This window comes from Falco biarmicus, chromosome 4, assembly GCF_023638135.1.
Source record: "Falco biarmicus isolate bFalBia1 chromosome 4, bFalBia1.pri, whole genome shotgun sequence".
NCBI lineage: Eukaryota > Metazoa > Chordata > Aves > Falconiformes > Falconidae > Falco > Falco biarmicus.
Window position 1 is genome coordinate 56,991,640 of NC_079291.1, and position 23,919 is coordinate 57,015,558.

At 47.7% G+C, this 23,919-nt stretch overlaps 1 protein-coding gene across 3 annotated transcripts in view; it reads left to right on the forward strand.

Annotated features, from left to right (window-relative positions):
• The window catches only part of LOC130148330 (mitogen-activated protein kinase kinase kinase 3-like), an 82,332-nt gene that overhangs the window by 46,496 nt on the left and 11,917 nt on the right, over nt 1-23,919 (forward strand). For 2 of the 3 annotated variants that reach the window (XM_056336790.1, XM_056336792.1), the window contains 7 exons: nt 1,121-1,164; nt 2,187-2,286; nt 8,796-8,909; nt 10,419-10,530; nt 18,199-18,332; nt 21,107-21,180; nt 23,228-23,295. In XM_056336790.1, coding sequence (XP_056192765.1) covers nt 1,121-1,164; nt 2,187-2,286; nt 8,796-8,909; nt 10,419-10,530; nt 18,199-18,332; nt 21,107-21,180; nt 23,228-23,295 — 646 coding nt within the window. The remainder of the gene's footprint in view (nt 1-1,120; nt 1,165-2,186; nt 2,287-8,795; nt 8,910-10,418; nt 10,531-18,198; nt 18,333-21,106; nt 21,181-23,227; nt 23,296-23,919) is intronic. The other variant, XM_056336791.1, reaches the window with a different exon arrangement.

A 23,919-nucleotide genomic window follows, 5' to 3' on the forward strand; every position in this document is an offset into this window, starting at 1 on the left:
GTTAGAGATAAGGCCCTTGCTCAGGAAGGGTTGTCACCCACCCGTTCGGGGATTATGCCTGTGAGATGCCGGTGGCACGGGACCGAGTCATCGCTGGTGTTACACCTTGGAGGGAGGCAGCGAGCATTTCTTTCTCCATGGGAAGAAAACTACTATTGGAGGAGGCTTGTGTGCACTAGTCGGGGCAGAGCCCTGGTTAACTGAGGTGACTAAACGTGGTCTGGGAAGTAAAGAGGGTTTTGATCTGCCTTAGAGACCATTGGAAAGTGCTGGGAATGAGCCAAGGGGTGCTAGAGGCATGCTTGGCTCAGGCTTGGTCTGAGAAGCAGAATGAATGAAAAGGCTCCTTGTGGTCTCGGTTGCTGCTAAATATGCACAAATAGAGGATGGGAGAAGTGGCTTTTACTAGTCCCTGCACAGCTGTGTACCCAGTCTGCCTGTGACTCTGCTGGCTCTTCTTTGGGCAAATTTAATGGTTTCTCTTGAGGTGAGCAATGGGTCAGATCAGGGTGAGCGTTTACTGTGTGTAGTGTAGTGCCTGATATACTTTGCATTTTGTAGGTCCTAACGAAATAACAGCCACCACCATCCCAGCACTGTTGCCTTTTAAAACCAGAGACTGTCTCTCCACTTCCATTATAGGATGCTTGCTTTTACTTCTTATTTCTTTGCCCAGAATCTTCCTGTGCTCTATTAAACATCCTCTGAGCTTTGCCTTTCAGGTTTCCAATAGAAAAGTACTTGGATAAAACCATGGGAAGTGCTGAAGATGGACAGACATCACTTAACATGTTTGCCTCTGATGATAGTGCCTTGTTCCCAACTGAGTTCAGAGCATTCCCAATTTCCCACTTTTATTAATGCATTTCAGTAAAACTAACAGTTATACAGATGAGCGAGTGCCCTCTTGTTTACAGAAGACCTTATTTTTTGACAAGCACATTTATCAGCAATGTGGGGTTTTCCCAAGTGTGCAAGTCCAGCAGACAGCTTGGCCCTAAATAGACAAGGTGCCCAGTGCAGTTAGGGAAGGCTCCCTGGGAGCTCCTGTCAGCGTTGGGTCTGTGAGTCAGTCTGGGATGCAGTTTGGGACCTAACCATTTTCTCTGTTTTCTTTCAGCAGCGAAATGTCAGGATCAAGTTTGAATATGAAGGAGAGAAAAGGTATGTACCCAACCCAGTCCCTGACACGTGCAGGGACAAATTACCTTTTCTAGCCAGCATCGTCCCACTGGCTTCAGCCAGCTGCAGATGAGCTCACAACAGGATTCATTCCCCTAAAATCAACTGCAGTTTTATATGCAAGAGCCTTGCCTCGTCATCCTGTTTGCCACAAGTACCTCCTGGGATTTGCATGCAGGCAAAGTGATTCCAAGCTGGAAGTCATTAAATGCCTCTTACCAGGGACGCAGGGTGCACGCTTGGATTCCTTTTCTTTTTTTAATTCTTGAGCCCTGCTGAACCACAGCTGAGCTGCAACTCTACAGAAATGTGTCCTTTGATTAACAGCCTATGACACTTAAGATAACCAGATTTTGGGCACAGGTCCCATAAAAATAGAGCTGGGAGTTAAAGCTTGCCCGCCCTTCCCTGCTTGACATTTTCATGGAATCACCTCTGCTCAGTGACGGTGGTGGGGCAGGACACAGGGCTGGAAACTCACAGGCTGATGGTCCAAGTTGCGTGTTAAAGCCAAAGAAAATTTAAGTAGCGTTACCGTAGGGCTAGACAGTACCTGCTGATAATGTACCTATAGATCTGCTGAATGGGGTGGTACAGGAGAGTCACAGGATGCCAAACTGCATCATTCTCTCTTCCATCCCCCCTCCCTATTCAGAGATGCTTGCTGAAAATGGAGGTGATGAATCACGGACCAGTGCCTGATCCTGGGTCTTCTCCAGTGGAGGGCTGCTGGAATTCCTTCTTTTCCACCTGTACTTCACGGTAGGGGGAGGAGCAGAGGAGCTGCACTAGGATTTTGGGTAGATACTCTTGCAGGGTTGGTCAGTTCCCCTCTTGAGCATAGCAGATGGAGCAGCATTTCTGTGAGTGTAAAAGCAAGGAGCAAGCTTTATGCTTTCTGATAGGAGAATAGAGGTCCTTTCTTCTGAATTGTCAGTCTAACCCTGAATTCCAATATGCTTCTGCTAAATGGAGACCGTTGTTGTTTTTGTTTGTGTATACAGGATTATCCAGTTTCCAAGACCAGTCAAATTCAAAGAAGTGGTGCAGAAGGTCACAGATGCTTTTGGACAGACGATGGACTTAGTTTGTGTGAACAATGAGGTACTACTCTTCCCCTTATTGCTAAGGGGGCATTTTATGGTGTCTGGTGGCCACTTCAGAACTGAGCAGTAGTTTATTCTTAAGGCTGTAATTTTGTCTTGTACATGGATGTGAAGAAAAGTAATCTTATGTTGTGGTTCCCAGCTAGCGAGCATACAAGAGCTGTTGTATGGACACAGATCAGTTGGATTCTCAGACTCCAAACCGGACTTTTCTTTTCTCAAAATTATTTCAATTAAGGCCTATTACAGGAATGTCATCTTTCTCCCAGAACAAAAAATTCCCCTAACTCAAACAGCAGGAAGAATTAAGTAACTGAGATGATGGAGATGTCAATTCAGCTGCACAGTCAGCAGCGGTAGGTGTTTTCCCATTAACACCCTTGGGGCAATAGGACCAACTTTCAGAGTATGTCTGGCTGGTGAGAGCACACACAGGGCAGAGAGGAGAAGAGCTGAGTCCAAATGGCTTTCCTGCGAGCTACATGAAGGGACTGTAGGCTACTGCATGCCTGGGCTGGATGTGAAGCCTTCCCATTTTGGGGGCAGTGGCAGGAGCATGGTGAAGTGCAGAGCGTGAGGGACAGTGCTGCTAACGCAGCGTACTCTTATTTAGGGTTGACTTTGTTTCACCCCAAAACCCCAGAACCATGTGCATGTTCTTGTGGTGAAATGTGCATCACGGAAGGTTCCTTTAGCAGGTCCTGTGGCCACATACAAGCAGCCAAGAAGCTTTTCCTCTGTGATCCTGGCACTGTAAGGCTTGAAGGTCTGTCTTCTCCATCCTTCTTCATAACATGGGCCGCTGTGTTTTTCCATCTTTTTTCTTTGAGACCAGCACCGTGTCTGGAAAGAGGGTACTACTGAGGGCCTTTACCTAGAAGGGGCCAATGCTTGGCATCTGTTTTGGTGTGCTCAGTGTTTTCTTGTGAGGCATCTTGCCATGAGCTGTGTAGGCATCTGGAGCCACTGGACTCTCAAGTTGTGTTTGGCTTCGTGAAAGAGGAGAGGGCCAGATGACAGATAGATGGCCTTTAAACAAGCTGTCAGGACATCTTGCTTGTTGAATTTCTAATTGCAAATTACTAACAGCCTTTCTCTAAAGTGTGAATGGAGAGAGAGAAACTGTAAAGAGAGCTTTCTCCCTTTTATTTTTCTTTTTTTTCCCCCTCCCTTCTGTTTCAATGGAGATTTGATCTACAAAAAAGTTGCTATTCTTTTGTAATAGGTACCTCACGATACCAAAGTGTCCGCTGGGTTTTGGTGTTGAATGCAGTCAGGTTTCTAATCTTGGGCATTCTCTGACAGCCCTCCCGGGAAAAGCCTGCCATTGAATTCTCCAGGAATGACTCATTTCATTCCAGGTTTCTTTCCACTGGAAGAGAATTTATTTCCAACAACAGCAAACAGAAGCTTAAATAATGCATTTTATCCCATGCTAGAGACTGTCTTCCTGGGCATGTGCCCAGCAGTTAGCAGGACCATGAGCAGGCCTTTGGGTATTCCTAACTTCTTAGGGTTGAGGATGGCTTCCAGTCTGTGTTTTGTTCTTCTATACATAAAAATTCTGCTTTGTGAGAACCCACACCTTTGGGAAAGGGTCTGAGCAGTAGTAATTCAGGGTTGTTATTGTGGAAACACTATAAACAGACAAAAGTGACCTTTTGGAGAGATAGCTTACCTATCCACATGGTGACACCCCAACATTTTGCTCCTAGCGTGTTCTCGGTCAGGGTTTTGAGTCTCATGACAGCCAGTCTCAGGGACAGCCTGACCACAAACTCAATACAATTAAATGTTTCACCCTTTCTTCTTGCTCACTGGGAGCTGTGCAGTAATTCATTGTTGCCATCAGATGTTTCTCTTGCAGTAGCACCTTGTAGACCAAAGTTACACTGAGGTCAACAGGCCCCTGCAAAAGCTTACTAAATGGCAGTCCCTGTCCCAGTGAAGCAGGAATCCTGAAGCCAAGATCAGTGAGATGAGCATGCCAGCTGGGTGGAGCAGGGGCACGCATGAATCACATCCTGGTGGGACCATGGAATCAGCAGGCTTGGGCTGGTACAGATAAGAGTGGGGCCTGGCGGTGGGTGTACTGCATGGGGCACGTCTGCATGTTAGTACTAGGCTGGGCTCTTGCTGATGATCAGGGAAGCAAAGTCTGGCCTGTCCATGGACAGCATGGCATGGGTGTTTGTTAGGCAGTTGGCTGTGTTGTAGAATGAAAGACTAGCTTCTGTGGCCAGTGCTCTGTCTGAATTTGATCTGTATGCGCTGCTGCACAGCTGCTCCAGGTGTGACTAAGTGCAACCTTGTTTGTCCCATCTCCACAACCAGCTTGTCATGTGACCTTGGGCAGGACACTGAACCTCAGTGTGCCACCAGTTCCCTTCTGACCTCCCCTTGCTTGTCCCCTCTCAGGCTGTCACTCAGCATCATTTTGGAAGGTTAGTGAGAGTTAAACCTAGCGAAGTGTTAGAAGCTCCGTTACGGGGGGGAGGAGATAAAAGCATATATAACAAACATTTGTCAAGAATTGTTGATGCCAGTTGGTCCTGTGTTGGGCAGGAAGATGAACTAATTGACCTCTCAGATTTTTCCCCAACCCTGTTTCCTACTATTCTTTGGCTTTCTGCAGTGTCTTACAGAGTGAGGTCTAGCAATACGGTTGTAGTCAGTGAAAACGCACCCTTTGCACTCACTTTCTTAGACTGCAGTGGATTGACTACCAAGTCCCACATAAAATATTAGGCTCCAAGGAGTATCCTATTTAAAAGCAAGAAGGAAATCTAATAAGTTCTATTTAGTGAAACTTCCATGTATGAAAATTTTGCTGTTCCTCATAGCTGCTCACTGTAGACAGAATAAACCCAGTTACTAGAAATGCACCCTGGCAATTACTTCCATGGTTCTGCATGAGTCTATATTTAGTTTCATGCCTAGTAGATATCTTTTCCTGATACCCGTATGTGCCATAGTCTGGAAGCCAAATGGAGTAAAATCTACTTGCCAGATGTGGGTAATAGGTAAAGCCAAGCTAAATACTTGGCTCCAGTCCCTTTAACAGGAGGGCAGTTTCTGCCTGAGGTTTTTGGCTCCTCTGAAGCAGACATGCAAATGTATTAATGTTGTGATATTGGAGTGAGATGGAGTGACCTGCAGAACATTCTGTTCAGAGCAGCAGTTGAGGGATTGCTCTGAATGCTGGTGAGGAGCTCTGTAAAGGGATGGGTGAGCCAGTGGGACTGCTCTTAGAGTTTAGAGTCAGATTCTGCTTGGTGGTGAAATGGGGGGGAGCAGCTCTCCACCATTCCCATTTCTGTTTGGGTGAGTGTAGGAGAGAAGGCTTGTCTGCTTGATGCACCTGTGGAGCCCTTATGAACTTAGAGGGTTAAGCTGGTGCACCAAGAGAATATCTGTTCAGCTTTACTGCTTAAGGAAGCAGACTGTGAACAGCTGCACAGCATTTGGGAGATGTATTCAGCGCCATCTCTGTCTGGTATCTGCTGTGAATGTGAGCGATTCATTCAGATCCCAAAGTTTATCCATGAACGAATGGTCTAACCATTTCATCCGTGGACCTACTGAAAGCCCTCAATAGTCAACATCTACCTGTTGAGTGCTTTCATTCATGTCCAGGCCCTGTCCTAGACTGGGAATCTGTTAGCAGCCTTGCTTGTTGAGACCCAGCCCAGACAAGACTGGCGTTGGTGTTCTTTGTAAACCCTCTAGCTGCTTAGGTCCCTTGGGAGGTAAGGGACATTTTCCTGAACTTTTCCCTATCTGGTTTGGTTGAGAACTTGGGTCCCTACAGCCTGTAGGATATCCTGGAGCAGGGCTTTCTTGAGTCTTCCTCTTGGAACCTTTTTCCTTACACACAGTTAACTGAATAGTTTTCAGACAAAATTTGCACAGCCTGATTATCCACCTTCTTGGTTGAATGTACTAAATACTTAGCTCTAGAGTCTCTTTTTCTGTCTTTTTGTAGAAGTTTCTCAACCACGTTTGCATACCTTACACCAGAAGAGCACACCTAGCTCAACCTGGAGTTCGTTACTTAAATACCTTTTGAGAACTGGCCTTGTCTTTCCTCAGCAATTACTACAGCTTCCAGCAATTACATCTGGCAGCTTTATTTTCTCACCTGTTAATCCAGTTTCTGGTATCTAACTCTCCCATGCAAGCTATAGGGGTCCCGGGTATCTAATTTGGGACTGTAACCTACAGAATAGCAGGTTGTGTTATACTTAGCTATTGCAGTGCCCCTTTGCAGACGTGGCTTTTAGTATCTCAAAGCTGGGTGCCTAAGGCAAGTACAAGCTCAGAACCACCTGCTATCCACAGCTGCGGGAGCCTGGCTTTCTTGGAGGGATGTTTTGGGCCCCTCACTATCAAGGAAGGACATTGAGATGCTGGATCACGTCCAAAGGAGAGTGATGAAACTGGTGAAAGGTGTAGAGCACAAGTCTTATGAGGAGCACCTGAGGGAACTGGGGTTGTATAGAGAAAAGGAGGCCTGTGTCTGTGTGTGTGTGTTATTGCTCTCTAGAACTACCTGAAAGGAGGTTGTAGTGAGGTGGGTGTGGGTCCCTTCTCCCAAGTAACAAGCAATAGGATGAGAGGAAATGGCCTCAAGTTGCACTGGGGAAGGTTTAGGTCGGATATTAGGAAGAATTTCTTCATCAAAAGGGTTGTCAGGCTCTGGAACAGGCTGCCCAGGGAAGTGGTTGAGTCACCATCCCTGGAGGTATTTGAAGGGCATGTAAATACGGCATTTAGGGACATGGTATAGTGGTGGACTTGGCAGTGTTAGGCTTACAGTTGGACTCAATGGACTTGAAAGTCTTTTCCAACCTAAATGATCCTATGATTCTATGATGATGAAGCTAAGCCTAATTTTATCATATGAAATAGGTGGCCCACATATGGCTTGCTCCTCTGTCTGCAAAATGGGGACAAAAGATAACCTTTCTATCACACAGGAGAGGAGAAACTCCATCCAAACCTTGAGGTGCTCCCAGCATAGAAACAGCAGCCACAGGGATATCGAAGATGGAGCTTGGCAGGCTCGGTCTGTGGTCCATGGGTGGAGGAGGTGACTGTACCAGTTTCTCAAGGTGAAACCTCATCTCTGTTGGCTAGGGCCCGCAGTTTTCCCTTGACCTGGTCATACTCAAATTCCTAGCCTCAGTGCACACAGTCTGAGGTGTATTTGCCTGTGGGCCAACAGCCAGAGCCTTGGCTACACCCTGGGATCAAAAAGGTAGACACAGGCGGCTCTTGAGTGTCATCTTCTGTGGCGGTTGACCTGAGGTGTGTTTGCTGTGGCTGGTGGCATGAACCCTGACCACTGGGAGGGCTGAGCTGCCTTTCAGGAGTTCTGGGCATCTGCAGCTCCCAGTAAGACCAGTGAGAGTCTACTGGGAGCTGTGGCTGCTTGGTCCCTTTGGTAGGTGGAACCGCTGTGTACTTTGGCACAGGCAGGAGTATAATGTGTGCTGTTGGCTGGATTCGGTGCCAGTGCCTGGGGCAACCTGTGGAGGCTGAGGCTCGGTTTTTATGAGATTAGGCAGAATGCCCCTGAATGAGGGGCAAAATGTTGTGGGTTTAATCTTAGCCCAGGGCAGCAGAAGGCCACAGAGCCTCTCTGAAGTGCAGCTGTGTTGGGTGTTGGAAGCTCTGTAGGCTGTCTGCAGGACGTGGTACACCACACAGCCGTGTCAGGAGGGTCAAATTCCCTTTGGAGATACGAGGGCAATAGTCTGCCACTTACCAGGAAAACATCGGGACCTTAGCTGCCTGATAGACACAGCACTGTGTAGTTCTCTGTTCTATTTATCTTGTAAAGAGCAGAAGCTAAATTTGTCCTGCTGGGAGTCAAAGAAGTGGTTCTTGGAGGGAGAGCAATGCACACCTTTCACATGAAGAGGGAAGAGACTTATTTGTGACATGTCCCCCGATCTCACCTGATGCCCAAATACTAGGGAGACTGTGTCAGTGTGTGGGAACACAGGCTGCAGCAGTAGGGACGGCCACTGAGGAACCACCAAAGTAAATCCTTGGGTGCAGCTCACTGCTTTCTTGGAACACCACTGCATGACCATCTTCCCAGGAATCATATGTGGGGCTGTTTTGAGGCTGGGTAGCAGCAGGTCTTGCCTACGAAACCCCAAGATCAGAGCAGCCCCATAATAGCAGGCAGCAAGCCTAAGTTTTCATCTCAGCCATCTCCTCTTCCTACTAGCTGAATTGCTGGTGACCTTTAAGCTCTCCCCTCGCAGATGTTTTTTGTTGTGATTTTTTGTGTCTGTTCCTTGGTAGATGAGAACTTGGAAGAAACCTTTAGAGGTCGGCAAGCTGGAGGGCATGGGAGCTCTGTTTTCCATCCACCTTCTTAGGTTCCTCCCTCGTCCCCTGATTCCCAGGCTGCTCACTGCAAGGATCTTGCTTCCTCTGTTTACCCAAAAGTGTGACACTGCCATGCTCCGGTGTTTGTTCAATCCCTTCCAGCTCCTGATCCCGCTGAAATCCCAGGAAGATTTGGACAAAGCGATGGAACAGTTGGAGCTGAGCCCTTCCCTGAAGAGCCTGCGGATCCTTGTGAGCGCTCCAAAGAAAGCGAATGTGAGCCCTTCACCTTCTCTGCTCTTTTGTGTCTGGAGCGAGATGCCTTGTTATTGTGTTGGGGAGTGGAAACGAGTCTCTGAACGGTGCAGAGCAAAGGGCGAGCTGGTCGTGAGGGGGGGTCAGCCCTGCTCTGGCTCAGCTACTCGGAAATCCTCCTGTGATGGCAGCTCCCTCTAGCTCCTCCTGCATCCTGTGGAGGGTTAAATACTGTACTGATCCTCAAACAAGGTTAAACCCCAAGAGAACCCCTTGTGCTCTCTGTCTAGGGATTCTGTCACCATTGCTCTGTAGCCTCTTGTCCATATACAGGGTGATGCCCAGGCCCTTGCCATGCTGGGTGGCAGCACTGGGACTGCTCCTTCCACGTGGTGCTGCAGTACTAAAGGCCAGGAACAGCAAACTGGAGAATCCTTCTGTCTCATGCAGGACTGTAGTCTTTTCCATATTTATTTACTTGTTTTTCCTGAGCTTAGTGGTTTTGCAGTTAAGCCTGTTAGCTTGACCTCGCCTGCACAGAGTGTCTTGCCAAAGCACATGTCATGCTGCCCCAAGCACAGGCTGTAAAGCAAGGGATTTACGGATGTTGCAACTCTTTCTTCCTTATATTTCCTAGAAGTACCAGAGAGAGGAGTATTGAAACTCGTAATGTTTGTCCTCATGCTGCTGCTGGTGTTCACAGCTCCTGGAACTTCTGTGCTCCTTTTTAGAAGCTCAGAAAGTACAGGGACCAGAGTTCTAGAGAGAAACCAAGCCATCAGTTGGGGTTTCCTAAATCCTGGGCAGAAATGGGGCAATATGCCTTAGCAACTGTGGGAACATTGCAGTATTGCAAGTTGGCTACTAAGAGCGAAGAAGCCAGGTAGACTCATGCATACCTTTGAGAGTAGGTCCATCTCTCCCTGAAGCATGTAACCATGCTCCTGCATGTAAGAACATACAGTTCCAAGGTCACACATAAAATTACTGCAAAATCACAGCATACTGTAGCGTGTTATCTTAGTAAGACTTGGCCACTACCATTTAAGTTAACAGCTGGATATGCATTTCTTTGCTCTCCCCCTTATCTGACTTGCCAAGCAGAGCAGGATCCTCCACTCTGTTCCTCTGCTCTGTTACAGAGGAACCTCTGCAGTGCCTAAGCGCCCACTGAAGTCTAGGGAGTATGGAGGAGAGGCTCTGATTTTGGGATTGCAAACTTGGGTTCAGGCCAGGGATCGGTCTGTATCTATCTGGAAGTAGTGCAGGAGCAGTCTTTTATGTCAAACATTTGTATTCACCATTATCAACTGGAGCTTAATCTTAATCTTATTTGAGTATTTTAATAACAGATGTGAGTTGTGTGTGAATATTTGCATCACTCTAGATTACGTGCACGTTTTTCGTTTGTTTGTTTGGGTTTTTTAGTTCTTGGGTAATATGGTCATGGGGAGCCAAATACAGGGTTTTATATGGTGTGTCCGCAAGGGCTCTGGCCAAGTCTGATCATTCCCTTTGTCTGATTACCAGCTTCTCCAGCCAAACAACAGTAAACAGCATGAAATGAGGATCTCTAGATCAATGGGTGATATCATGGGATCCCTGTACAAAGACTCAGAGAGGACACGGAAGTATTCAACAGGTCAGTAAAATGCAACGCTCTGCAGGGTGTTTTGTGCTATTACAAGCTGGCCACAATCCCCATCTCTTTTCTGTCACAACCCTGTAGCTGCTACAGTCTGGATGGCCACCCTGATGACCTCCCACCAGCAAATCAGGGCAGTTGTTACTTATCCTGAGGAAGAGGCTCTGCAAGCTGCACAGGTCGGACAAAGTTGTGCTGAGCAGGGAGTCATGTTGGGCATGGAAGCTAAGAACAACAGGAGATCTGAGGTGTAATTTACAGGGGAGGAATGCTGTGGTAAAAATCTCCAGTGGGTTTGACGCTACTGAGCTTTATCAAAGTGAAGAGTGAGGCTCTATGAAAAGCCAGGGCTTTTTGAGACCTTGAGGTATTTATTCCTTTTAACCACCTGCTAGTATTCCCTTGGGGTCTCTTCCCCTTTCCCACCTAGCAGAATAATGTAGCTGAATGGGCTTGCGTGCCTTAGCTCCTGAGCTGGGACCAGCTTCACCACATGAGGACCAAATACGTGTCTCCATGCCAGCAGTCTGTTCTTGTTAGTGAAATGAAGGCTGTGGTAGCTGCTTTTGTGGTTTCTCAGGGGAATGGATGCGTGCAGAGTTTTGCAGTGGTCTCATTTCAGATGAAGGGAGCATCCCCATCCTTCAGATGTGCTGGGAGTAGATACCTGCAGCCTGTGAAGCCAGGCTGGCAAATGCCTAGTCTCTTCTTGTAGTTCTGCAGGGACTGGAGTTTATTCGTAGCTTTGTGTAGTCTTTGGTTTTCTGTGCTTGAGTTTATGCTTTTCTTGCTTTGTAAAATACTCTGAGCTTTTTGAAATGACAAGTACTCAGTACTCTTGATAAGCTGTTTGTAGGACCTTTTGTGTAAAGAACCGTGTAGGATTTTTGAGAGCAGGGTGCCTTGTGCAGAACCGGTAAAGCAGGACTGTATAGCAGGGGTATAATTATTCATATTACAACCCATATGCAGGGTTAATGATTTTGTCATACAGCAAACATTCTCTGGCATGTCTGTGGGTGCTGGTTACAGAGTAATTTCTACGGATCTCTACTGTTTTCATACAGTTATCCAATAACTGTAGAAATGGCAGCATCAGAGGTCTTGAATAAAGTGGAGACCTATACCAATATATGTGGAGATACATTTCATCCTCCAAAGATCCTCTGTACTTATATGGTGATAAACACTTCCACACTTTCCTCTGTGCAACAAAAGAGTACTTTTCTCTAAGGATTAGCCCATTCTCTGTCTCATAGCCTGTGCTGCCTTGATAACATATCATGTGGTTTGCTGCATCTCAGACAATGATGTATAGGAAATGTTCTTCCAGGGTAGGTCCAGTATAGCCCCTTGTGTAGCCATGCCCAGTTCTTACTGAAGCCAGGGGTGGGTGGTACCTGTACAAGAGCTCCCTTCAGGCCTGGTGTTTGGATGTATTAGGGTTGTCTTTTTCTATTGTGGTTTTTTTTTTTTCTAGCTCACATGGCTCTTGAGAGTTTGTCCAGAGTCTGGCAGAGTCACTAGATGACCCTGAATGAAATGCACACAAACCCACATGGTAAGGCACAGAGCCTCAGCAGAAACTGTGCTTGAGCAAAAAAATCTCTGCTGCTCTTTTTTTGGCACTTGTTAAACTGTTAATGTAATCCAGCGAAGAGCTGTGGCACCAGGAGCTGTCACTGATGTGTGAATCGAACGTGATGGGCAGAATTGATTCCATGTGTAGCTGTGCTAGTGAGAAGATTAGTTCTTGCAGAGTTAGACTTGCCTACTAACTTTTATGCCATGCTTTGGCCTTTCCTTACTGTTTCGGAGCTGCTGTAATACTAGGAAAGTCTCTGACCAGGTCCACACCACCGACTGTGAGGTGTCGCTGCCTTGAAGAGCATCCTGTAGATAAGACAAGGCAGACAAAGGAAGAGATGTCAACTCTGCAAGGGTGAGAGCCTGAGGTACAGATGGGGTTTGAGGGAATGCTTGAATAACAGAGTGGAGGAATGGGTATAACATGCTGGTTTAACCTAGGTAACGGAGGAGGAGGAGGACTGGGCAGCACCAGATGCAGGATACAGTGTGTGCTAATGCTGGGATCCTCAGGAGAATCTGCATGGTGATTGCTAAGGCACCAAACCCAGTGTCCTTGGTGCTGTTAAAAAGTGAAGTAGCAAAGGTAACCAGCCCATGCTACAGTCATCCCTCTTTTTTTTTTTTTCCATGCAGTCTTGCTTTTAGTTTGAAAAGAGGTTGCAACAAGCCCTCTGCATGGTGATGGCACACCAGACCTCTCTTTGGTGTTATCTGGGGTCTGTATGAAGCTACTGCAGCTTTGCTTAGGAGGTGTTTGCAATCCAGCAGATTCATTTTTTTTGACCTTGTGAGTCACAACTGGGTAATCTAACTGCTGGGTAGAACCTCCAGCGAGCTGCGAGGGAGAGCAGCAGCGTTTCAATGGAGTATAAAACTGAATGTCAGGTAATAGACGGAGGTGATCCTGTGTTGTGGTTCCCTAAACCAGGGATCACTGAACCTGGTGGATGGACAAAAAGGCAGCCTAAGAGGCTTGGATTTCTGTAGGAGAAGCTATTCTTGCAGTTGCGAGGTATTCCACAGGGTCTGCTTCTGCTGTCGTCAGAGTGGTTCTATCAAGAGAGGATCTTAACTGAGTTCAGCTTTTCTCTTGAAACCACATTTAAAAGGAGATCTAAAGTGACTTTATAAAAAAAGGTGGTTCAGGGTCATGTTCTCAGTGTTTCTGAGATGTCTCATGTTTTTCTGCTGACTCTGCCATGTTAGCAGCAGTGAAAAATAATAAAACTGCATGTTATTGGCACAAGCACATTGGGAGGCGGGGGATAGATGTTCTGGGGAAGATTTGGCTATATTTGCTTCTCCTGGACAGAAAATGTCTTCATCCATGTCCCTGAAAAACCTTATGTAAAGTCAGTATTTTCTTCTCCCCCCCCCCCCCCCCCCCCCCCCCCCAACTTTTTCAGTGAAAATCCTGCCACACACACACACACACACCCCTTTTTTGGAGGGGAGAGGGGGAAGTGGAAAATGTTCCAGTCCCTTGGCGACCAGCATCTGCAACTGTTCAGCTGAGTGCCAGGAAACTTCAGCTAAAATCTGTTTGGGTTCTGGATTTTCAGATAACTGAGGGTTGTTTTTATTTACTTTGAGGAAATACATGTTTCAGAACATTATCCACAAATTATTTAAAACCCTCATTCCAGAATCACCATTTCAGTGGAAACATTTGTCAAAAGCTGTATTTATATTTTATTTTTTCCGTGCTGGCAAACCAGGCTGCTTGAGCCATGGCATCATGTGCCTGCCAGCCCTCTCCAGACCAGGAGTGAATGCTGGCTGGGTCTGGGCTGCGGAATATGGACCAGCCATGGGAACAGCAGGACTTTCACCTTGGAGAATTGCCACTGCAGTGATGGTGCCCAGGTTTTCATGAGTGGTGGGACACGTGTGCAGCAGCATCTAACCCCTGCTAGCATGCTGGGAAGATTTGAATGCAGATCTCTGAAGAGAGACAGTACAAAGACTTTGCTGGTACAGAGGCTGGCCAGGTGACTCAGAAATAAAGGTGTGGAGGTGATGTCTGCATGGTTAAGTTAATGGGGCCATGACACGAGCACTGGCTAGCTATTGATGAGGTTGCTTAGTTATTAGCCCGTTCCCTGGCCAGTGTACCAACAGCTGCCATCCCAGCAGTGCCTGCATATGAATTGAGGTAGCACGGGCTAGGGACCTCTTGCAGGAGTTGGGATGGGTAACTCCCTCTCTTATTTTGAGAAGAGGAAGAGAATTCGGCTGTGTGCATCGTGCCAGCTGCTTTAGGGCTAGAAAATGGGTTCTCTCCTGCTTATTAGTATAGAAGTACCCTAAAGTTTGCCTTAAATCAGCGTGTAGGACACTCCATCCTCAGAGGATCAGCATGGAGAGGAGGGAGACTTGTAGGGGTCCCCACTGAAAAAGAAGAAGGCAAGGGGGATTTGGTCCATCTGCTCACACCTCCCCTTGACAGTCACAGAGTGAGAAATTTCCTGCAGGTTTATCTCTTCTCCTTGTGCTGCTGCATCCTGAGCCCTGTGTTTCTGCCAGGGCTCAGAGGAACGGCACATCTTGACATCATGTCCCTCATTCAGCTCGGCGCTGACATCATCCCAGGGCTGGGCTCCGTGTGGCTGCAGCTGTGAGTGTAGGTGGCTGCCAGCAAACCCTCCCCAGCTCTGACTTTTAAGGGGCTTCTCTGTTGGGACCCCTGCTTGATGTTGATTGGTGATGGGTGAAGTTTTGGGAAGGACCTGCCAGGGCAGGGAAAGGGTGAAGCAAGGGAATGTGGAGGCGGAGGGAAGCAGAGCCTGGCACGGGGGAGCTGGCTGTACATGCAGCACTACGAGCTCTGCACATACTGCACAAAAGACACTTCTTAAATAAAAATAACAGAAGGCAACATGAAAGACCCCAGTAGATGCCAGCAGTGACTGTAAGTCTCCGTGCTGGCCTGGTTCACCCTGCTCGGGACATGCTGTGCTCTAGACCCAAATATATGGCTTTACATTAGTGTAACAAGGCACAGGAATCCCTTTCCAAAGCACCTTGCTCCAAAGGGTAACAGAGGTCAGATGCTCCACTGGTGCCAATCTGCAGAGTTTCTCCGAGTTCAGGAATCCTGGATAGAACAGCTGAGATCTGGCCAGCATTCCACTTACAAAGAAGTGCCTTACAGCCTGCCCCATCCCCACTGGGTCTGAGGACTGGAGCTGATATGTAATCCTGTAGCCTCCAGGAGGACAGTCCCATGGGGCTTCTCCTCGGCTTGGTGCTGCTGCTGTTTCTTGAGTGTGAAGAGCATCTGTGATATGTCAAACACACACATCTGGGCTTGTGTGTCCATTTCTTCCTCTGCCTCTGGGTGTTTAAAGCAGCGTTATCTATTATATCCAATATACCTTGCACTGCCCCCACTATGAGTAAAGCCTGCCATTGACTACCACAGTTGCTCTCTTCCCTGACCCCTCTTTTTCCATTCCCCAGTCACCAGCAGTACTGAGTTTGCCTGAGGTTTTGTTAACAAGGCAGGGTAGGGCTGGAGCGGGGGAATCGACCTTGGGCTCTGGGGCTCTGTTCCCACCACCTCCCTGTGTTCCTCCCCGGTGGATGGGCATGCGTGGATGCGAAGCAGCAGCAACCAGTGCCCCTGGAGGTGTGAAGCTGCATATATTAATTGGAGCAGCTCTTCAACCCAAACAGCCTGACTGAAAGGAATCTGGTTCAATCCAACAGTTTCCAGACGTGCAAAAGCCTAAACGTTTTGTTTAACTTCTTTGCCTGCTGGGAAATGGCGAGTGTTTTATCCCCTTTTGCAGTTTTTGGCAGGAAATGTGACTCTGGAAGGTCAAACACAACCGACCTGATGGCTGGGAGTAGCTGTTACAGGCAAAGGTTTTATGTGAGATCATGCAAAGTCCTCGCGCTTGTGATAAATTTCATTTAACTCCCTGGGTTCAAAAGCAAACAGCACATGTACAACTCTTTGTAAAATCTGAAAGTCAAAGACTTTCTGAGCAGTGAGTGGGTTGTTGCAGTGAGAGATCCCAGGAGTGCACGAGCAGACCTACACCTCACTGTAGTAGTAACAGAAATGCTCAACAGAGCTACAATGCAGCGGTTACACCACACCAAATCCTCTAGCAGCTTTTTGGAGCAAGAGCCACCCAAATGTCCTTACGCTGCATTCTAGATTGACATCTGCTAAGCAGTTGAGGGGATGATACTGCAGTGATTTATCTGGGATGCCCAAACTGTTACAGGGTTAAATGTTTGTTTATTTATCCTCAAAGAGAGGATGCTGTACTTCCCAACTGGTTTTGTTTTCAGGGCTGGTGTAAAGCCAGTTCATTACGAGTGCCACAGCACTCGAGAGATTTTCTCCCCCTTGATCTTGGCATTACTTCAGTTGGACTTTTTTCGCTGTGTTCTTATCCTGCAGGAAATCTGTGAAGGAGAAAATAGGAAGATGAAAAAAAGTAGCTCAAAGCCATATGACTTTTATTTTTACAATCTGAGCAAGGAGTCTGGAGGAAGGCATACCATGGGACAGTTATCTATTTGGTATAAATCCAGCAAGCCTGATTTAGTGATCTTTAATGCTGGTGTGATGCTGTTAACATTATAAGCACCTGACGGTGCCTGATGGTAGAAGCAGCTGAAGTGAAAGGTGGGGGCTCAAATTTGTAGTGTCGATCACGCTGATGGATTTATGCCAGAGATCAATCTGGTACAGTAACTGTGATGCAGAATAGCAGCAGAAGAGGCAGAAGTGTTGTGTTGATCAGTGTTGGCTTTTCACGATGGGATAGGCCCTTTGCCGGTACCTTTCTCTTGCAATATCGTGCTTAGCCTGAGTATGTTGTTACCAAATGGTAGTAATGAACCGAAGAGTTGGCAAGAATGACACAAAAATGGATATGAAGTGTAAGGAAACGTATCTCCATGTGCTTCTAAACCCTTCAAGGTTGTGTGCTTTTTAGAAGTCTGCTTAAAAACAAGCGTTACATGGTGTGAAGGCTCACATTGCACAATGCTGACCAGTTAAAGCTCCAGCACGGAGCAGCATGGACCTCAGTCAGCAGCTCCTTGCCATGAAGTGATGACATCCCAGGGATGAGGGGGGAGGGACTGCAGAAAGACAAGTGGAGACAAGCCGATGTATCTGGGCCAAGTGAGGGCAATGCTCCCTAAAGCCTGAAAAGGCACAAGGAATCTGTTAGGGTGGATTTGTGGGAATAAGGGGGAGGAGTGGGACTTCTGTGTAAGGAAGCTGTGGAGTTCTCTGCCACGTGCAGAATAGAAACCCTCTTCTGCTGACGAGCCCTATGGGGGAGCCTGTGAAAGCCTTGCTGTCTGTGCCGAGCTGCACATGATGCTCTGCAAATCCCCAGGGCTTCCCAGGTGGCTCTGCCCGGTGTGGAGGCTCTGCCAGCTGCAGGCATGGAGCCCCTGGGGCTACAGACAGGGGAGACGACACTCCTTTGGCAGGAGATGGGACCAGCTAATCCTGTAGGTCATTCCTCTCCCTGTGTTCTTGGATTTGAGGGCTGCTTTTCCTTGCTTTTCGCTTTTGTGTAGGGAAGGGGAGAGAAGAGGGGTATTTGAGTGCAAATTGTTTTCCATATAAGAAGCGTTTAAGTGATGTTGCACCGAGTTCACCCGGGCTGCTTCCCAGATTGCTGAATAAGGCAGTGACATGATCCAGGGAGGAAGCGCTGGGAGGTCAAAGAGGGGAGGTGGGTTTGGAGTTCGTGTTTTGCTTTGAGATTGACTGATTGCATCACAACAAAACTCTGGGGCCCTTTTCTTTCTGGCATTGACAGAGCACCTGGATACAGTGCACAGCTCTTAGGATCCAGTGCAGGTTGAAAGCCAAGTCTGCTAGATGTTGTGTGGCCCCACAGAAACAAACTGTACCTGTTGCAAAAGCTTTGTAGGATGCCCATAAAGAGTATCACATCTCTAGCTCCTCTCTTCCCTTCTATACAAGTTCAAACCCAGCAGCATCTCCAGTAGGTCAGTGATCACGGGAACATCTCTGGAAGGACTTGGATGTGGCAGGTTCTCTCCTTGACCCAATACCTTTCCATGTCCTAGGCTCGCTGCACACTGGCCGGAGTTCTCCGCCCCCAGGGAGCGTTCCTGAAGAGCAGCAGCAGATTGCTCGCCAAGGATCCTATACCAGCATCAATAGCGAGGGCGAGTTCATCCCTGAGACCATGGATCAGAATGTAAGTGGGGTCTGGGTGTGTGGGTTAAACCAGGACAGTGTTAGGCACGAGGGAGGCTGTGCTGTGAGTGCTGTTCCTATCATTAAATCCCCAGCGGGCCCTGTGTGTGGGGCTTAGGCCAGCTTTTTCCAGGAATGAGTGCCAATGGGCTTGCCATGCTCAAGAAACAGTGAGTCTGACTTCCAGGAACCTGAAAAAACAGCTGCAGTGGTGATGGCAGTGTGCTCAGGCACCTCAGGTAGCTCTGGAGGCGCACAGATTTGGGACACGCGTGCGTGCCAGCTGCTGGGCCCTCGTGGCTGCAGCCTTCCCGGATCCCGGGGACCTTGTGGGAGTGTGCCAAGCAACCGATTGCCTGTGATTGCAACAGCCTGGGGATGTCAGCAGCATTTGCTGCTTCCCATGTGCTGTTTCTGCCTGAGTTCTAGTTACAGTTCTTGGCTCTGCCCACAGCCTCTCTCTATGGTTTTGTCTCTGTACCTCCCCCATGTATATTTTTTTTTCCTTTCTTAATAAGGAGTTTGTATATTCCGATCCCTCCGTAATAAAAGAGCAGCTAGTTCTTCAGCACAGGGATGAGCAGGACCTCTTCCTCCAGTCAATTTGTTACCCATGATGGGGAAATTCTGTAGTGCTGAGGGACCCAAGGCAGGGAGCAGCTTACACCTCCCTCTCCATTTGCATCTCTGCTCAAGCTGTAGCTCTGAAGGGCTTAGTATAGGTCCTGTGAAGTCAGCTAGGCTGTCTGGACACACAATTCCTTCCTGCAAAGCTCTTAGAAGGGCAGGACCATGATCCACGATTTGCAGGAGGGCTGGCTATGCCGGAGGGGCATGGAAGGGCATCCGGAAGGCACTAAGCTCGCTCCAGCAGGCTGTTGTGTTGGCCCCCAAGGATCTTGCCTGGGGAGACATGTATTTCCTACACTCAAACAGCACCCACTAGTAATGCTTTCGTGTACAGGCTGTGCCAGCGTTTCCATGGCAAAGTTGTGTTTTCAACCATTTATTATACAGCCATTAATAAAATCAGAAGTCACTCCGGGTGAAGCTTGGCAGCGTCAGAGTGCAGATGTATCTTGTGCTTCTTGCAGCCAAAAGTTGGCTTTCTGTTGTTTTCACATGCCTTCCAAACACGTTTGGTATGATTAAGATAAAGTGTGCGTGCGTGCAGGGGGAGAGTACCCATGAACCCCCCTTGGGTGTAAATCAGTGCAGCTCCACTGGCTGCTAATGGAGCTTCATTAGCGTTAGCTGAGCTCTGAGCCTGCTCCTGATGAAGGTTCCCAGATGCTCTCTCCTCGCTTTTCTCCAGCATCGCGCTGTGGGTGGCCTGCTGTCCTTCTCTGGTGAATTAAATGCAGGAAAAAGGGGAATTGGGGATGTTTTGTTTTGGGGGTTTTTTTTGCTCTTCTTATGGAACAGCCATGCTTTTCCCCATATGGGCTTTGCCTTCAGAATGTCCTTGTGCTGCAGCTTCCATATGTGCCTTGTGGAAAACCACTTACAAGCTGGTGCTGGATGCCTTTTGAGGGATGCCCCTGTGCAAGCCTGTGATGTAACTGCGGTCTTTGCCTTGAGACCAACTTGGCAGCTGAACAGAGCCTGCTCGGATTCCCGATTTTATGCTTTTGAGAAATGAGTCTGTCTCAGCACTATTTTAACTGCCGGGAGAGGCCTGGCATGACTGCCAGAGGTGGGGAGTGGGTTCTAGCAGAGGTCTTGCTCCTCTTTGGCTAGTGCATTTTGAAGGATGAGGCTTTGGGGTAAAAACTGGGAAGCAGAGAAGAATTGCACTTTCCAATTGGGACTGTCTTGCCAAAACAACACGAGCTGTTATGACAACCAGTTGAGGAGGTCTAACGCAGGAACAGTGCGTGGAAGGAGAAGCTGTTGCTGTACATGGGGAAGGAGGAACGATGTGGGTCCAGGAGCAGCAAAGGGTGACTCCACGTGGTGTTTAACCCTTGTTGCTCAGCTTTCCTGGGAACAGGCTGGGCTTGGGGCTGGCTGTGGAGTAGGGTTAGCAAGTGTCTGCTGTGGGTCTGCAGCCAGGAGGGAGCATCGTACCGGCTGCAGCACAGCATGGCCCTGAGCAAGCTCTGCTCCACATGAAAGTACACACAGCCCTTAGGTTTACCACTCAATACAAAACCTCTATTGTTACTAACCAGCTATAAATAACCCCGTCCAGTACAATGTCTCATCCAGGAAGCGACACAAATGCGGCTTTTGACTCACTGAGCTAGTGAGAGCCAAGCCAGTTCCTCCAGCCAAAAGCCCTGATGATGCTTCGCTTATCACTGGGGAGGAAGGCTGGTCTCGTGTGCCAGGGCAGCTCGGGAAGTCAGGAGGCCAGGGCTGCGATCCTGGCTATGGTGCACAATATCCACTTGGCCTTGGGCACATCATTTTTGTCCTGATATATTTTTTTTATTATTCCTATTATTTTTCACAAATATTTTGAGCGCTGTGAATCTCGTTGACTTCTCAGCATGCTTTGAACATCAGGGTGCTAATTGTATTTGCCTCAGTTTCCCTACTATCAAATAGCAGTTGGAAAGAACAGTAATCCAGAGGGGGCGTCATAAATGGATTTTACTGGGAAGAAAACTTCTGTTAGATTGGATCTCATCTCTACTGGGGCTGGCATCAGCTGGTGTAAATCAGCTGGCTTTGGTGCAGTTTTGTTGACCCTGCAGAGGTCTGCTAGGACAGGAGCTTGAAGAGCCGCAGTGCATGGTTTTATTGTTTCCCCTTTTCTTTCACTGTCAGATGCTTGAAGCTTTCATCAGCCCTGATGAGTCACTGTCTGGGAGCTGCCAGTCGCTGGACAGATCTGTGGACAGGTGAGTCGTGCATGTCACCATGTTCACAAGCTGAAAGGCAGCCTCCGCTCCACAGCGGGAGAGGAGTGCGGTCAGTAGCATCCCCTGAGGTTCCTGTTGGGATGAGGATGAGCAAAACAAATGTATCTTGAATGCTGAAAACCAGATCCGAGCGCAAACGTCTGTGTAAGGGCATGATTTGAATTGCAGTAATCTGAGAGGGACAAAGTAGCTAGGGATCTGTGGACAGCCTGGCTTTGTGTGCCCAGGTTTTCTGCTTCGGTTCAATCCCTCTCCTACTTCTCTGGCTTTCTGCAGTCACCAGGTCAGTGCTCTTGTTAGCCTCTCCATGCCTCCTCCTCCTCCCTGGGCGTGCTGTTTACTCTCCATTGCCCACTTGTAAATTTGGCAGCCCCTGTGCACTGCCAGCAGCCACAGACGTGTCAGTCAAGGTGCTGAGGACACCAGATGAGCAACAACTAAGTTTAGCTTCTCGGCAGGAAACAACTAGGACACGTTGTACTAACACAGGCTGCAGTTCAATAGTTGGTGTGGCTGGTTGGTCCAAGCTCACACGTGCACAGCAACTGTATGTTTGCTGCTGTGCACGGTAGGCTGTGTATAAGACACAGTGTCCTTTTGGGAAGCAGTATATATTTTTTTTTCCATCTGCATCAAAGATTTTCTTTTTTTCGCCCCATTGCTTTTACCATACAGCATCAAGGCTATGGTCCAGCAGGTCTGTGTTGTGTTGATTTGATTGCATAGCGTGCTTCGGGTTTGCAGCTCTGTGCGCTTTGGATCTGTCTCCTCATCAAGGTCCATTTCCTTTTTGTGGCTTTTAATAATTTCCTGTGATGTGTTTGCTCATTGTTATGCCTGTATCAAAGCTGGATTCCTTGTGCTCCTGGTCTCTATGCCCCAGCTTTGCTTTTGCCTAAACTTTGCTAGGAAGAACAACAGAAGGTGCACAGCCTGGTTGTAACACTGTTGTGAACTGAGAGAAGAGCATTAGGCATGTTTGCGAGAGGGTAGTATGGCTTGATTTCAGATGCAAAAAAAGGAGGCAGCTGTCTTCCATCATGGGGTCTAGGAGCTGGGAAAGGCATGAGGAAGGCTGTATTCTTTAAAGGCAGCAAGAGGAGTAAGCACAACTATTCCTGCAAAGGCATAGCTGAGCCCTTGCAGCCAATTACTTGTGATGACATTAGTCTCAAGAGGGCAGAGCTAGTCACCAGGCATGGTGACCAGTCTGATGCTAAGAAATAACATGACAAATTCCTCTTTGCCATAGCAAACCTGCCATGATGAGCTTTGGCATGAGTAGATTTCAGAGCGCTTTATAAAGCAGATTTGTACTGCTATGCACATTTTGTTAAAAGGGAGAGTGGAAAAGCAACCTGTCCAGATCACCCTGTTGGCCCTTACAGAGGCTGGAGTGAAAGGATTGCTGAGATCCCCTTGCAGTAGTTTATCCATCCTCTCAGTGTAGTTTAAAGACCTTAAGCCTTGAAGCACTGATCCTGCACTCTCTCCTTCCTGGTCTCCGGGGAAGGGTGCGTGTGCCCAGCAGTGGTACGGACCCTCCTGTGTGAGGAAGATGGGAGAATGATGTTGCAGAGGAGGGGAGACCCACATGAATCAAGCGTGACTGAAGAACTCCAGCGTGTAAATCTGCAGCAACTAAGCCATGTACATAGAAAGCAGAGTTGCACAGCTGAACACTTGAAGTTGTGGGAAGAGAACTTTGCAGTCCTCCTTATGTGCCACCTTGTGCATAGGTGGTTTTGGCTACTTCATTTTGACCTGGTGACTGTGTTTTGCAGCATCCTTTTTGTTTGCCATAGGAACAAGCTGTGATCCAGCAAAAAAAATAATCTTCATTCTTGTGCAGGTTGAGGATGGGAACTCAGCTGTGTAGACTGGGCTGATCAGTGATCAGTGCATCTTGTGGTATAGCCTGTCCTTTCTGCATGTAATCGCTTCCTAATTCATTCCATAGCTTTTCTGGTATAATAAAGTGTATCTGTGGGTTTTTGTTTTTTGTTTTTTTTTCATTCCTCTGCAGCCCACCCTTTACCCAAACCCCTGTTCCTGGAAGGAAGACCCATCCCAAAGACAGTCTCGATTGCATGGGTAAGCACTCTTGGAGGTTTGTATTTGTTTAAAAGTATAAAAAGCCATGTGGTAAAAAGTCTGAATAAAAGGCTATTAAGAGAGATGGCACTGCATGAAAAGTAATTAAAAACAATCAAGCAAACCAGATCCGTTGCTTAGATTACACTTCAAAAGTGACCCTGTAATGATCAAACATGAATATTCTTTAAAATCAAAAGACACAGAGCACCAAACATAAGCAGGGCTGCTCTTGTCATCGTTAACCCTCCTTGGCTCTGCAGCGATAGTGGTAGCACAGAAGAACCTTTGGACCTGGTTTGGGAATCAATTTACAGCAGCAACAGTCCAAACGGGGTAGCAAGTGCCCCGAAGTAAGTGGATGCAAGCAGCTAAAGCTGTTGAAAGATCACTGATGAGTTCTGTGTTGGAAGAAGTTGCTGAGGGGAGGCTTGCTTTTGTATTTGGAGACAACTGTGAGGTGCTGACAAATGGAAACAGCCTCGTGGGATCACCTTTTGTCTCTGTTAGCACCTGTGAGTTGCACTTTCAGGATTCTGACTTCGTACATAACAAAACTGGAGTCCCAAACTCTCTAGGGAGTTATGCCTCTTTCACTTACGTTATTCATAACCAGTAATACCG